The sequence below is a fragment of the Neofelis nebulosa genome, chromosome 17, assembly GCF_028018385.1.
Source record: "Neofelis nebulosa isolate mNeoNeb1 chromosome 17, mNeoNeb1.pri, whole genome shotgun sequence".
NCBI classification, from domain to species: Eukaryota; Metazoa; Chordata; class Mammalia; order Carnivora; family Felidae; genus Neofelis; species Neofelis nebulosa.
In genome coordinates this window covers 16,289,806-16,305,702 of record NC_080798.1, presented here as the reverse complement: position 1 = coordinate 16,305,702, position 15,897 = coordinate 16,289,806, and the positions used below count along the sequence as shown (strand labels likewise).

At 38.3% G+C, this 15,897-nt stretch overlaps 1 protein-coding gene and 1 long non-coding RNA gene across 11 annotated transcripts in view; one reads left to right on the top strand and one right to left on the bottom strand.

Moving 5' to 3' along the window:
• LOC131500309 (zinc finger protein 585A) overlaps positions 1-15,897 on the top strand; it is a 111,786-nt gene that overhangs the window by 80,417 nt on the left and 15,472 nt on the right. For 6 of the 10 annotated variants that reach the window (XM_058709345.1, XM_058709340.1, XM_058709343.1 and 3 more), the window contains one exon: positions 458-4,231. In XM_058709345.1, coding sequence (XP_058565328.1) covers positions 458-2,169 — 1,712 coding nt within the window. In that variant the 3' untranslated portion in view covers positions 2,170-4,231. Of the gene's footprint in view, positions 1-457; positions 11,171-14,255; positions 14,347-15,897 lie in introns of those variants that run through there. The other 4 variants (XM_058709349.1, XM_058709348.1, XM_058709346.1 and 1 more) reach the window with 4 other exon arrangements.
• On the bottom strand, positions 8,385-10,945 carry LOC131500340 (uncharacterized). Its single transcript, XR_009256244.1, has 2 exons — positions 10,640-10,945; positions 8,385-10,609 (listed from the first exon to the last, which is right to left on the bottom strand). It is a non-coding gene; the product is annotated as an uncharacterized LOC131500340 (long non-coding RNA).

The following is a 15,897-nucleotide window of genomic DNA, read 5'->3' as shown; positions in this document are numbered from 1 at the left end:
ATGATGCCATATAGGTAAGGAGGAGTCCTGCTATCCTCAGAAAGGGGTTTGGATCGTATTCCAGGAGTAAAGAGAAATCACTGGACAAACCTAGGATGAATTCTTAACCTTTGATCTGTATTTAAATCAGTGATAGATTCAAAATAAAGATGCCATCCAAGGTATTTTTTTTCCTCTCACTTCTAATGTAGTTGTCCGTGACACAGGCAGGATATCAGATTTATAACAAGCTTGCCAAAGATCGTGGTCCACACCTAAATTTCAGAAACTTCACTATCTTATGTAACTTCACATACATCTCTGAATTTCTTGACCTTTCAAAAAGTTCATAGCCATATTTTACAATTCAGTAAGCGCTTCATTTATTACAAGTGTTGGTTCATATTTCTTTCACAGAAGTCCCATATTCTCTGTATAAGAAATATAAATATTTTTTTGTTTTCTTCTTTTCTTTCAGGTTTGGATTTACATTGTGAGGTAATCAGCTATGTAGAAATGCCCACTTATGAAAAAGATGTATCTTCTACACAACATCAGAGCATATATAACAGAGAGAAACTCTATGAATGTAAGAAATGTCAGAAGAAATTTAGTAGTGGCTATCAATTTATTCTACATCACAGGTTTCATATTGGCGAAAGACCCTATGAATGCAAAGAATGTGGGAAGAACTTTCGTAGTGGCTATCAACTTACCCTACATCAAAGATTTCATACTGGTGAGAAACCCTATCAATGTTCAGAATGCAGGAAGAACTTTAAAAGCGGTTATCAACTTACTGTACATCAGAGATTTCATACTGGTGAGAAAACCTATCAATGTAGGGAATGTGGGAAGGCCTTTATTTATGCCTCACACATCATTCAGCATGAGAGAATCCACACTGGCGGGAGGCCTTATGAATGTCAGGAATGTGGGAAGGCCTTTAGTCAAGGTGGACACCTTAGAATTCATCAAAGAATTCATACTGGTGAGAAGCCCTATAAATGTCAGGAGTGTGGGAAGGCTTTTAGTAGGCGCTCAAACCTTGTTGAACATGGGCAAATCCATACTGATGAGAAACCTTATGTATGTGAGAAATGTGGAAAGGCCTTTAAAAGAGGTCATCAACTTACTGTACACCAGAGTGTTCATACTGGTAAAAAACCATATGAATGTAAAGAATGTGGAAAGGGCTATACCACTGCCTCATACCTTATTCTACATCAGAGAATTCATAAAGGTGGGAAACCATATGAATGTAAGGAATGTAAGAAAACCTTTACCTTGTATAGAAATCTTACTCGACATCAGTGTATTCACACTGGCGAGAAACTTTTTGAATGTAGGCAGTGTGGGAAGGCCTATACTACTGGCTCAAAACTTTTTCAACATCAGAAAACTCACACAGGTGAGAAGCCTTATGAATGTAAGGAATGTGGAAAAGCCTTTAGCTTATATGGATACCTTCATCAACATGAGAAAATTCATACTGGTGTGAAACACTTTGAATGTAAGGAATGTAAAAAAGCCTTTACTTTGTCTAGAAATCTTATTCGACATCAGAGTATTCATACTGGTAAGAAACTTTTTGAATGTCAGGAATGTGGGAAGGCCTATAGTACTGGCTCAAACCTTATTCAACATCAGAAAACCCATACTGGTGAGAAACCCTATGAATGTAAAGAGTGTGGAAAGACCTTTAGTTTGCATGGGTATCTTAATCAACATCAAAAAATTCATACTGGTGTGAAACCCTATGAGTGTAAAATATGTAGGAAAACCTTTACTTTCTATAGAAATCTAACTCTACACCAGAGTATTCATACTGATGAGAAACCTTTTAGATGTAAGGAATGTGGGAAAACCTTTAGACGTAGTTCACACCTTACTGCACATCAGAGTATCCATGCTGATAAGAAACCCTATGAATGTACGGAATGTGGGAAATCCTTTAAAATGTATGGATACCTTACACAGCATCAGAAAATTCATACTGGTGGGAAACCCTATGATTGTAAGGAATGCGGGAAGACCTTTAGTCGTGCTTCAAACCTTGTTCAACATGGGAGAATTCATACTGGTGAAAAACCCTACGTGTGTAAGAAGTGTGGAAAAGCCTTCAGATATGGTTCAGCCCTTAAAGCACATCAGGGAATGCATACAGATAATGAAACTCTAAGAACATAAGGAATGTGAGAATGCCTTTAGGTATGGCCCAAACTTTTTTAATATCAGCCAGTTCACACTGGTGAGAAATTATTGAATGTTAGTCTTTATAGGTATGTCTTCACCAAATGAGAGAATTCATAATATAGTTATGATTTCAGTGTCACTCCTGTTTTAATGGAATATCTGACTATTTAAACAATGGCAAATTAAACCCTGAATAGCCAAAGCAGTCTTGAAAAAGAACAAAACTGGAGGTATCACAATCCCAGATTTCAAGATATACTACAAAGCTGTAGTAATCAAAGCAGTATGGTACTAGCATAAAAACAGACACATAGGTCAATGGAACAGAATAAAGAACCCAGAAGTAAACCCATGACTATATGGTCAATTAATCTTCAACAGAGGAGGCAGAAATATGCAACTGAAAAAAAAAACCAGTCTCTTCAATAAATGATGTTGGGGAAACTGGACTACTTTCTTACACGATACACAAAAATAAACTCAAAATGGATTCAAGACCTAAATGTGAGATAGGAAACGATTAAAATTTTAGAAGCCAGCATAGGCAGTAATTTCTCTGACATCATCTGTAGCAACATTTTTCTAGATAGGTCCCCTGAGGGAAGGGAAGCAAAAACAAAAACTATTGAGATTACATCAAAAGAAAAAGCTTTTGGGGTGCTTGGGTGGCTCAGTCGGTCAAGCATCCAACTTTGGCTCAGGTCATGATCTCACAGTTTGTGAGTTCAAGCCCCATGTCGGGCTCTGTGCTGACATCTTGGAGCCTGGAGCCTGCTTCGGATTCTGTGTCTCCCTCTCTCTGCCCCTCACCTTCTTTTGCTGTGTCTCTCAGGAATAAAAAAACATTAAAAAAAATTTTTTTTAATAAAAGCTTTTGCACAGCAAAGGAAACAGTCAACAAAACTAAAAGGCAACCTACTGAATGGGAGAAGATATTTGCAAATGACATATCCGATAAAGGGTTAGTACCCCCAAAATATAAAAATTTACAGAACACACACACACAATCTAATTAAAAAATGAGAAGACATGAACAAACATTTCTCCAAGGAAGACAAAATGACCAACAGACATATGAAAAGATGCTCAACATCACTCATCATCAGGGAAATGCAAAACAAAACCACAATGATATACCATGTCACAACTGTCAAGATGGCTAAAGTCAGCAACATAAGAAATAGCAAATATTGGTGAGGATGTGGAGAAAAAGGAAACCTCAGGCACTGTGGTGGCAAGGCAAACTGGTGTAGCCACTGAAGAAAACAGTATGGAGTTTCCAGAAAAAATTAAAAATAGAATTAACATAGCACCCAGTATTTTCACTACTGGATATTTACCCAAAGAATACAAAAACACTAATTCGAAAAGATGTATGCACCCCATGTTTATTGCAGCATTATTTACAATAGCCAAACTATGAAAGTGGCCCACGTGGCCATCAACTGATGAATGGATAAAGATGATGTGGGCATATCTACAGTGGAATATTACTCAGCCATAAAAAAAGAATGAAAATTTTGCCATTTGCAATAACATGGATCTACAGGATATAATGCTAAGTGAAATAAGTCAGAGAAAGACATACCATATGATTTCACTCATATGTGAAATTTAAGAAACAAAACAAGGGGCACCTAGGTGGCTCAATTGGCTAAGCATTCAACTCTTGATCTCTGCTCAGGTTACCATCTCATGAGATCAAGCCCTGTGTCAGACTCTGCACTGACAGCACAGAGCCTGCTTGGGATTCTTTCTCTGCCCCTCCCCAGCTTGCACATGCTCTCTCTCTCAAAACAAAATAAATAAACTTAAAAAAATAAGAAACAGATGAAGAAAAAAATAGACAAACCAAAAAACAGACTCTTAACTATAGAGAACAAACTGATGGTTACCACTGTGGGGAGTAGGGGAGAATGGATAAAACTGGTGAAGGGGACCAAGAGTACACAGATCATGATGAGTACTGAGTAATCTATAGAATTGTTGAATCACTATATTGTACACCTGAAGGTAATAAAACACTATGGTAATTATACTGTAAAAATTTATTTTTTATTTAAAAAAATTTTTTTAACGTTTATTTATTTTTGAGACAGAGAGAGACAGACCATGAACGGGGGAGGGTCAGAGAGAGAGGGAGACACAGAATCTGAAACAGGCTCCAGGCTCTGAGCTGTCAGCACAGAGCCCGACGCGGGGCTTGAACTCACAAACTGCGAGATCATGACCTGAGCCTGAGTCAGACGCTTAACCGACTGAGCCACCCAGGCGCCCCTAAAAATTTTTTTTAAATAAACAGTGACAAGGGAAAAAAATAGGAATCTCAATTTTTTCATGCCTACAACGTGCATGGAATTTTCAGTTAAATTTTTGGCAAGGATACTACATAGGTGATGCATTAAAAAGTATATTAGTGTTGGGTTTTTCCAGTATTAAGGAGGCAAGATGTTATGGTTATAATGGTGACTGGTAGATGTTGCTACCGTAGAGATCTATTTTGTCATTTCCTTTTCAAAGTTTATAATATCATGTATATGCCCTGAAGTAATGGGAAATTTAAATTGAAGTTAGGGCCAGAAGAATGAAAATCAAAGTCCCATGTATCAGTTGGGAAATTGCCAGTCTCCTACTCTTTGGAGATTCAAGGCATGTAGGGAGCTGAGAATGAATGATAGAACTTTGTTTCTGTTCACTAATCTATTTCCAAAACCTATTCAATGCGTGTTATTTTGCTGGCTTGGTAAAATTGATAAAATGATGAATAAGCATTCAATGTACAAAGCTAGAAAAATAAACTCTCAGCCAATATAAAGCAACAGTGGATACAAATAAAGAATTAGAATTTAATGATAGTAATCAAAATAGCATTCTTTCAAACATTTTCCCTGTGAAAAGCAAGGAATACTCAAAGGGCGGTCCTACGCTGGCCGACTCCATCTTGTTCTGTGTCCTCCACCTTGAGTAACTTCCGGATCAAAACATGCCCGCTGACCTGCGGAACAGGACTCCGACCCTTCCCCAGTGTGGCTGGGGAAGGCCACGACCCCCAGCCAATTGGCTGAGGCCACAGCCATTACCTCACCAACTGCCCCTAGACCCCAATAAAACCTTTGTGCTTTTGAAACTCGCTCGCTCTCTCTGGCATCTCACCACTGCGTCAGTGCAGGTAGGGGATTGAGCTCGAGCTAGCTTGAATAAAGGCTCTTTGCTTTTGCATCGGACTCGGCTCCCTGGTGGTCTTTGGGGATCATGAATTCTGGGCATAACAAATATGTCTAGAAGTACATTTTAGTGATTTGAAGATGAAAGTAATCTTCGGAGGTGTGCCACTGGTCTCAGACCTTGCTGGCTTGATGATTTGCTACAAGGACTCATGATTTAGACTCAAAATTTAGAAAAGTTGCTCTACTTAAGTCTAAAGTTTATTAGAGTGAATGATAATGATTAAATAAAGGGGAAAGATGAGCAGTGTCTGTGAGGCACTAGGTCAGCTTCTAGGTGTCGCCTCTTATTAGAATTACATGAGGATGTGCTAATTTCTTCCAGCAATTATGTGTGATAACGGGCTTAGTGCCAAATATAGAAGCTCATCTGAACCTGTGTCCCTGGCTTTTACTAGGGCTCTTGTAGACATGCCGTACCCACATGTCTGACCTGAGCTTCTCAATCTCCAGTTCCTCAGAGGTCAAACTGATAATGCTGGCTGAGGGCTTTGGGCATACAAAAGCAAGCATTCACCCTAATTTGCATTGTTAGTATTAATTATCTGGTCAAACCAGTACAGCATATCAAGGCAACTATTCCAGGGACTCAAAGGTTTTTTCCCAGAAGCCAGTCAAGGGCCAGTTTTCCTTAACATAGATCTGTCTTTGGAATGCAGAGTGTTTAAGCACCCTGAATCTGCTGGATAATCCTTTATTGTACAATCAGGCAGTTTTCAGCATTCTGATCCAAATCACTTGATTGCTTAAATACATTATAAAATACCCAGGCAAGAAATGATAGGAAAAAAAATTATTGAGGACATGGAAAATGTGTCAGAAAAAAAGTCAGTAGAAAAATCAGGTTACAAACTATATGTGCTATATACTATTTGTAAAATGTATGCAGGATTCAATACAGAATTACAGACCGTTAGACTTAACTAGGACAAAGAAGTCTTGAGTGTTATAAACCCATATATTAACAATGCTTACGTTTTTGTTTTGGTCTTGGTAGAGTTTTTTTTATTTAAATATATCATAATTTTTGGTTCAGTGCCCATGCCTTACTTGAAGTATATATGTGTGTGAACATTTTTTATGTTTTAAGAGGAAGCTATTCTTCAAAGAAGTAGAAAGTTCACTTATTGAAACCATCTATACTTGGTCTTAGACAAATACATTAAATTTGGATTTTTTTCTGTATTGCTTTTGGTTCCTTCAGTTTCTTAGTACCTAAATCTCTAGGATTTCTATATAAATTCATGCATGCCAGATTTGTCTAAAGAAACAAACAAAAACAGGTGAAGTCCCTGCATAGAGTCTCGCATATATTGATGCTGGTCTCGCTGCTACATCCTTTTCCAGATCTTCTTTACAGAAATATATCCCAGTCATGATATTAGTCATGATAATATTAGTCATGATATAAGCCAGGCAGCTGCTGAATTGTTTCCTTGTTCTGCTTTTTATCAACATGAAACATTGTTTGCCATTCCAACTTTTCGATCAGAGAAAATTCCTATATTTTTAGCAGTTGTAGACATTCACAAGAAAATTGAGTTTCCTTGCAGCTTTGAACCTTAATGAATTCTTTAAGAAGGTATGGAGAACCAAAGTTTTCCTCAGCAAACTGTATAAAAGCTTTGCTGTTAACTGTCCTGCTTCTAATCTAGAAGAACCACATATCTGATTCTGTATTTTCAAAATAAGTAATAGATTTTCAAAATGATTTAGAAGTATTTGGAATTCTTATGCTTGGAACACTATCCCTATGGTGGAAGTCTGGGCTGGGAAAATACCTTGAAATCAACCTAATAAAGCTTCCGTCTGTTGTCCTGTTCATTCCCCTGCAGCTGAAAATGTTATGGAATTTACCCAATATCCCCTTTTGGTTCCAGGTGATTTTTTTTTTCCAATTCCAGCAATCACTGAGGCATCTGAGTCTCACATTGTTATCTGGTGCTCAAGGAAGAAGTAAGTAAACCAGCTAGCAGAATGTGATCTTGATGAGATCTAGTTCTCTTGATGTTTAACATGACTTGATAATATGCCCCTTCCAGAAAAGATAATCACGTAGATGTGGCAATCCATGAGTACCTTTTGGTTTTTACTCATTGTTGGCTTTCTTTTATACTTAAACTAGTAAAAGAGGTAAAAGAAAAAAAAAATAGAATTGACAGAGGAGTAGGTTCTCTTTGACTTTGAACAGAGTTCTTAAAATCTTTAGAACTCCAGGCCTTCCCTCCTGCAATGATTCCCTCTGTGATTGCATTTCAAGACTCACTGTCCAAAACTATTAAAAAAAATTTTTAAGTAATCTCTACACCCAATGTGGGGCTCGCACTTAACCCTAAAATCAAGAGTTGCGTGCTGCACCTACTGAGCCAGCCAGGCACCCCTGTCCAAAATTATTAAAAGAAATGGTAATCAGATATAGTAACATAGGATACTGAGAGCCAAAGCAGATGTTACATACTGATAGGTGTTTTTGTTTTTAATGCACGCCAAAAAATCCTTACAATGCACATACTAGAGTATTCTGGGAAGATTCTGTAGTAGAAAGCACCAGGAATCTGTCCCTCCACTTGAACAATTCCACTGGCAGACTCTGTCTGATGTGATGATTTTCTAGCTCTGGAGTCTACTGAGGACGTAGTTGAAGTCTTGGTTAATTTCAGGGATCTGTGCTCTAAAGATGGTGAAGATGGTAAATTTTACGTCTGTTTTACCACAACAACAAAAAAAAAAATTGGAAAAGCGGCACTTGGGTGGCCCAATTGGTTAAGCATCTGACTTTGGCTCAGGTCATGATCTCTCAGTCTGTGAGTTTGAGCCCCGCATTGGGTTCTGTGCTGACAGCTTAGAGCCTAGAGCCTGCTTTGGATTCTGTGTCTCCGTCCCTCTCTCTCTGCCCCTCCTCTTCTTGCACTCTGTCTCTCTTAAAAATAAATACACATTAAAAAAAATTTTTTTAATTGGAAAAAACACTCTAAAATATCATACTGATTTTTATAGTACAGCTTTATTATGAATATTTAATCTGCTTTTCAGTTCCAAATTTTGAAATAATTTTTATAATGAAATTACTAAAGAGCAATTATTTCATGTTTCTTCCTTCTTTATTCTGTATTTTAAGGCCTAAAATTTCACCTGTTGTCTTAATATCTTTAATATCTTAATGTCTTAGCCTCACAGGACCCCCAAAGGCCTACCCGTGAGTTCCCTTGCTCTAACCAGAGATGCCCCAGTCAGTAGGAAAAGCTCTCAGCCAGGTAATCCAAATATTAGCTAGATCAGCTGCACCCTAGTCCTCAACCTAAAGGCTTTCACCTCCCTACTAGCCCACAAAATTATTCAAGCAAACCAATCACATCTTCCCATGGAAATAAGGGGGCACCTATCTTGCTGCTACAAAATCAGCCTCCCACAGCCCCTGCTGGTTTACTCTGCTCCCTAGTGTAACCACCCCCATGGTGTATGGTGTCGTCCTTCCCTGGGATGTGAGGATATATGATTAATAAACTGCTATCAATCTCATTTATCCAGTGTCTAGATATCATGTGTTCAGACATCTCCAGAACCCTAGGGTGGGACTTCTGTCACCAAGGAAGTGAGGAGGAGGCCAAAAAAACCACCTTCCTACTCATTTGTACTACTGTTTCATGAGCTTTCTGTGCCCACACTGCGTAGGATTTTTATAAAACTCAAACTTCAAATAGAGATGCTATCCTGTCCTCAGCCTAGTTTTTATGTGTTGTCTGAAGTTGAGCTACCTAAAATAATCTTAGAAATAGGTCTTTGATTGAAATTTCATTTTGCTGAGTCTACAGACTTAACAGAAATATTATTACACTGTTGTCCTCTTTATAAGACGTATGAGGCTAAAATTACAGGTGTAGAAACCTCATTGAACTTGATTCAAAGGAAATAGATGCTTTTTCAGGCTTGGAGAAAGTGGAGCATTAGAATAAGAACTAGGCAAAATGAGTTGCGTTGAGTATGGAAATAAATACTCCATACATTACTGCAAAAATGTAAAATGGTACAGTCATGTTAAGGAGAAATTTGTCAACATCACAAGTCAAAATTCACATAACCCACTTTTGAGAATTTAATTTACATATCAACCTAAAAATAAGCAAACTGATGTATATGTAGGAATACTGATTAGAGTATTGCTTTTAACAAAGGAAATTCTTTAAAATACTTAGTAGAAGACTTGTTTCTTAAATTAGGGTGTAGCCATACTTTGCGCCCTTAGGCAACTGTTGGAAATTATGACACTATGTACTGATTTGGAAACACATTTGTGTGAGGAAAATACAAACGTATATGCATATAACATATAAATGTACTTGAAATTATGTATATGTGTTTGTGTATATATGTGTATATACACACACACACATATATACATTTTATAGTAAATGTGAGTATTTGTATGTGAAAATAACTTCCCCAGAAGGATACACACCAACAAAATCAAAACGTTGGAGACTCTAACGTGAGCTACCGTATGACTGAGATAAATATAAGGAAAGGTTGCTTACCTTTTTAAACATGTTAATACCTTTTGAATTGCTACACATATTTCAAATATGTAATAGTGATAAAATACTTCAAATATGTAATAGTGATAAAATTTGGGCATCCTTTGACTAACTTTATATTTCCCATTTGGTAAACTTATGATTCTAAATACATATGGACACAACCCTGATTCTTATGATAGCACCTTCTTTCTAGATTTTTTAAGTCTGTAGCCAAAATTTATCTTATTGTCCGTCTGCCTGAGACGGAAAATATTTTTCAATGGGATCTCATGACCAGGAACACAAGTTAAAGATGTTAGTTCACCTATGGGCTTCTTTACGGTCAAGCCGACATCATTCACAACACAACAGAAAGGGATGAAAAAATTCCCTGTCACAAAAGTCCGTTTCTGGTGGGCACAATATCGTGAAACGTGAATAAAGTATTTTTTTCTGGATAGTCTTTAAAAGGACCCAAGTTCACTCTCTCTTTCCCTACAAAGAAAAGGCATTATACAGTACGGTCTCACATTATCCACGTTATCTCACCTGGAAACAAAACTTTGCCACTAAACTGTATAACTTGTACACAGTATGTAACCTCCTTTTATCTCAGAAGCTTCAATTCTAAAATGGAAACATAATAGTACCTGTGACATTTCAGGTGTAATGAGGTTTTAGTAAAGAGATACACACCTGAGCATGCATACACGTATACACACACACGTACACACATAGTTTGGCTAGACTATGAACCCACGTTCAGATGTTCACACCCATGCAAGCACGCCACGGTCCTCAGAGCCACGTCGCCGATTCTACAAGGCGGATCCTCACACACAGGCCTAAGGCCTCGGAAGGGAAGAGCTCCGCACACCCTTTCTCAGAACTCCCTGGTACAGGACCATCAGGGACTCGCCCTCTCCCCGCCAGGACCAGCGCAGAACGCGCCCTCAACCTCAGGTCCGGGGCTCCAGCAGTTCAGTGATCTGCGCCTGCGCACGCCCGGGCCGCGCAGCCGTTCCCAGAAGTCTCCGGGGCTCGGGCTGGGGGCGAGCCGATTTACTTCGGGACTTTTAATGACCCTGCTTTCCGGGTCCCACAGTCGGTGTGGTAACTTGGACACGGGGCTCCTTTGGCATGTCCCTTGTTGCGTGCCGCGCGTGAGCGGCCCCGTCCGAGGAAGAAGTCGGCGTGAGTCGCTACGGAAAGGGCTGTGCAGACGTAGCTTAGAGCCCACGTGGACGGGGAGCGGCGGTGAGAGTGGGATTGCGTGAGGCGCTGTCAACACGGGAGCCGGGAGCGCGGGCTGAGTCTTCCCGGGGCTCAGGCTTGTGGGTGCTTGAGCAGCAGAGGAGGGTGCTTGTATCCCTGTGAGAAAGACGGGAAGCGAGTGTGTCTATGTGGGAGGCGGAGCTGGGGGTGCAGACTAGGGTAAGGCCAGGAGAGGTGTGTGGGTGCCCTCGTGTGACGGAGACGTAAGGATGCGTGTCCTTCGTGTGAGCTTGGGTTGTGGTGGCTCTGTGGTGTCTCTCACACACTGTGGCTCTAGTTTTGCGGCTGCTTCCTGGGACTGTCCTTCCTGGGAGTTCTCTGGGGTTCGTTCACATGTTTGAGAATGTCCGCATTCTCTGAGCCTTATAGGCAAGAACCAGCTGTGAACGCTCTTGCTTTATTCTGTTTATCTGTATGAGGTTACAGCAGGTGTAGCCATGGAGAGTAGAAGAGAAATGCTCAGCATTGTGGTGACTCTGATTATTCCCCTTCAGGTGTTTGTAGTTAAGCAACGAAAACATGAAGTTCATTGTGACGTGTGTTTACAAGAGACTGAGCCAGAATTCAAGTGTCCGAGAACAGGAGTTCTTAACCAGGCGTCCTTTGTATCTATGGGTGTCGAGGGAACCACAGCTCCCTGAAATTGTGTAGATAATTGCTGCATATATTTGGAAACTTTCATTTTCATAATTCAAAAGGTTTAGACCTGGTTTTATTTAGAATCAAAAAGAACAATTTTGTTATACCTTGTGACGATTTTGCACAAATCAAGAGATTTGATCAAGAGCTTGATCAAGAGAATGGGAGTGGTTAAGAAAGCACATGACATCAGTGAGACAGTATTATGCAGATAATACGATTTCTGTTTATAAGAATTAGTCATTATAAAGAAAGATTTAAGTAAACCATCTTCATAGTTGTGGATAATAGTATTCAAGAAAATTTTAGAATTAAAATTAAAATAGAATGAAATTGAAATTAGAATTAAATTATAATTAAAATAAAATTAAAAATAGAATTTTGTAAAACCCTTTTGGGAATATTGTATCCAAAATGACATTTTAATTGGTTATTCAGAGAATAATGGAAGGTATGTAGTCATATTTATTGGGCAACTTCTCCGTGCTCAACTTTCCTGCCTACTTTACATACATAGTCTTATTAATCTGCAAAGCCTATTTCCCTTCTGTTAATGGAAAAATCTTTATAGTGAAATATATCTGATTATATCAGTGTAGTACAGCTACAGGATATTTAAGAACAGGTAAATGGTGGCTGTTTCAATCACTTTTTTCACAGCTGGCCTCATATGTACAGATTTTTTTTAACGATGAAAATATAGCATCTGCCATAACAGTGACTTAAAATATTTTAAATACTTTCTAATATCTTTATGTCGTATTTATGATAGAATAAATGCAGAATTACTGCAAAAGAAATTAATGTCCTAAGAAATTTAAGAAAATAAGAATACCCTTAATCTTACTGCCTAGAAATAATCACTTTTAATATTTTGGTGTATGTGTTTCCAATTTATTATGTGTGAACATTTCTGTGTGGCTTTGTTTTGACAAAACATAACTGGTGAAACAAAAGACGCAGAGTCCTACTCTTAGTTTGAAAAACAAATCTAGCCCAATCATGGGGTTTCCTTTTACCTCTGTTAGGGAGGAGGAAATGCCAGGGATCTCCTCGTTTGAATAACATTAAATTTTCACCTTTTAGATATGACAAATGTTACTGAAAATCTTGTAGCACCAAATTACTAAATAATGCATACTTTCATAATTAATAATTTAGTGCTGGACACAGTGGTGCGTGCCTATAGTCCCAGGTACTTTGGAGGCTGAGCTAGGAGGATCACTTCAGCCCAGTAGTTCTGTCCTGTGGTGTGTCATGCCCATAGGGTGTGTGCAGTAACTTCAGCATCAGTATGGTGACCTCCCAGGAATGGGAGACCACCATATTCCCTAAGAAGGGATGAACTGGTCCAGGTCGAAGATAGAGCAAGTCAGAATTCCTGTGCTGATCATAATAATTTAGAGATTTAAGGTTACTTACAGAGAAAATAACACTAAATTCTAATTTAGTGTCTGGCAAGTACAAATAATATTTCCAAAGGTAGTTATTATAACAGAAAATAAAGATTGTAATATAAATCCCCCTATTATGCAGAGTAAGATTCACTCATTTGTTATGATTGCATTTTATCACATTCCAATTATATATATATATAACATTCCAATATATATATCACGTGAGATCTCACGTGATATATATATATATCACGTGAGATCTCACGTGATATATATATCACGTGATATCATGTGAGATATATATATATATATATATATATATATATATATATATATATACACACCCTTTATCACTCCCTAATAGCTAGAGAGAGCAAGAAAAACTGCATTCAGCATCATAAACCACACCTGTGTGTGTTTATATAGCAGCTAGGGAGTGAGGAAAGAAACATACTGTCTTTTCCTGCCTGGTAATCTCTCTGTCTCTCTTATGTTACTCATGATTTTATTAAGAAGAATTATTTTTTCTCAAAGATAGGAACTGAAATTTTTTATTTTTTTTTTAATTTTTTTTTCAACTTTTTAAATTTATTTTTGGGACAGAGAGAGACAGAGCATGAACGGGGGAGGGGCAGAGAGAGAGGGAGACACAGAATCGGAAACAGGCTCCAGGCTCCGAGCCATCAGCCCAGAGCCTGACGCGGGGCTCGAACTCACAGACCGCGAGATCGTGACCTGGCTGAAGTCGGACGCTTAACCGACTGCGCCACCCAGGCGCCCCAGGAACTGAAATTTTTTAAATTTTTTTTTTCAACGTTTTTTTATTTATTTTTGGGACAGAGAGAGACAGAGCATGAACGGGGGAGGGGCAGAGAGAGAGGGAGACACAGAATCGGAAACAGGCTCCAGGCTCCGAGCCATCAGCCCAGAGCCTGAGGCGGGGCTCGAACTCACGGACCGCGAGATCGTGACCTGGCTGAAGTCGGACGCTTAACCGACTGCGCCACCCAGGCGCCCCAGGAACTGAAATTTTTTAAAAGAGAAAGCCCAAGAAGCACAAATTTTCTATGAGAATAACATGATGCAGCAGAATTAACTTCCATGTATAATAATGGATTAAGGGTAATATAATGACTTTGATCTTTAGTAGTGATTGATAATTTACATTAGCCATCTTGTTATACTTTTTAGTGTTAATATGGATTGCTTTGTTATTCTTCAGAACAGTCATAGGTAGTAGGTAATATTCTCTTTAAAAAAAATTTTTATATATATTTTTAAGTTTATTTATTTTTGAGAGAGAGAAACAGAGCATGTGCAGGAGGAGGGACAGAGAGAGAGACACACACACAGAATCTGAAGCCGGCTTCAGGCCCTGAGCTGTCAGCATAGTTGGGACTCGAATGCCGGACTCGAACTGTGAGATCATGACCTGAGCCAAAGTCAGACACTTAACTGATTGAGCCACCAAGGCACCCCTGTAGTAGGTAATATTCTTAACTTTTCTTTGCTGATTTTGTAATCAACAGAGGCACTGAGGTATTATTAACTCTGACAGTTTAAGCTCATTTTCAATTCCTCAAATCTGACAACAGAGCTTGTGTTCTTAATTTCAACAGGATATCAGCTACATTACGCAAACCTTTTAATACCTGCCTTCTTCACTGACTTAATATTGTTTTCCATCATTTCATCTGGATTATTAATGAAGCCACAGTATGTCACCATATTGCAGACCATATATGTTTAACCTGTTGCCTTCTATGAGATAGTTCTGTTTTTAATTTTTGGTTATCAAAAATTATTCTTTGATGCACCATGCCTTACATACTGCTATAGTTATTTCCTTAAAAAATTTCCTAGAAATGGAATTTTGTGGTAAAATCAGACTTTTATTAAGTGCCTACTATATGCTAGACCTAGAAATTGTAGGATTTGGGGTAATCATTGGAAAGACATAGTTGCTTCCTTTAAAATGCTTATTATCTAAAATGAGGTAAAATCTGAATAGAAATAATTGTAAGGCAGTGTGTGGTGAAGACCACTAGCTAGATTTAGGTGACCTGCCTTGTGAATTCACAGGAAGACACACCAGTCAGGATATAAACAAAATATACAGATTCTATGAAATATCTATGGTAATAAGTGGATTTTGTGCTATGACTTTTATATTCACCATTTTCCTTCTAATTTTGTTAGATGCACAGTAAAACTAATAGGATATCACAAAGCAGCAGCTGTCTGGGGGATATGATGGCTTAGCTGACAGGTTTATAAACCAAATAAACCCTCTGTCAAGAAGACCTGAAATAAAGCTGTATTGATATCATCAATTCATACAAGAGATTACACAGAGACGGGTTCCTATATCTTCTAGACAGAACTCCCTCATGCCTGAGAAGAAATGATAACATGAGTTTAGATAGATCCAAAGGAAGCAGACAAAAGATAAGCTGTTCAGTAAAACAGTCTAAATTTAGATAACAAAGGATTTTTTTTTATTTTCTTTTTGGATATCTTCCTGTTAACAAGTAAAGGAAAAATACACATATCTTTCAAGTTAACCTGTGGTCATTGTTACAGTAATTATGAAGTAAGCTTTAAAAAAAAAAAAAATCAAGGGGTGCCTGGGTGGCTCAGTTGGTTAAGCGTTCAACTTCAGATCATGATCTC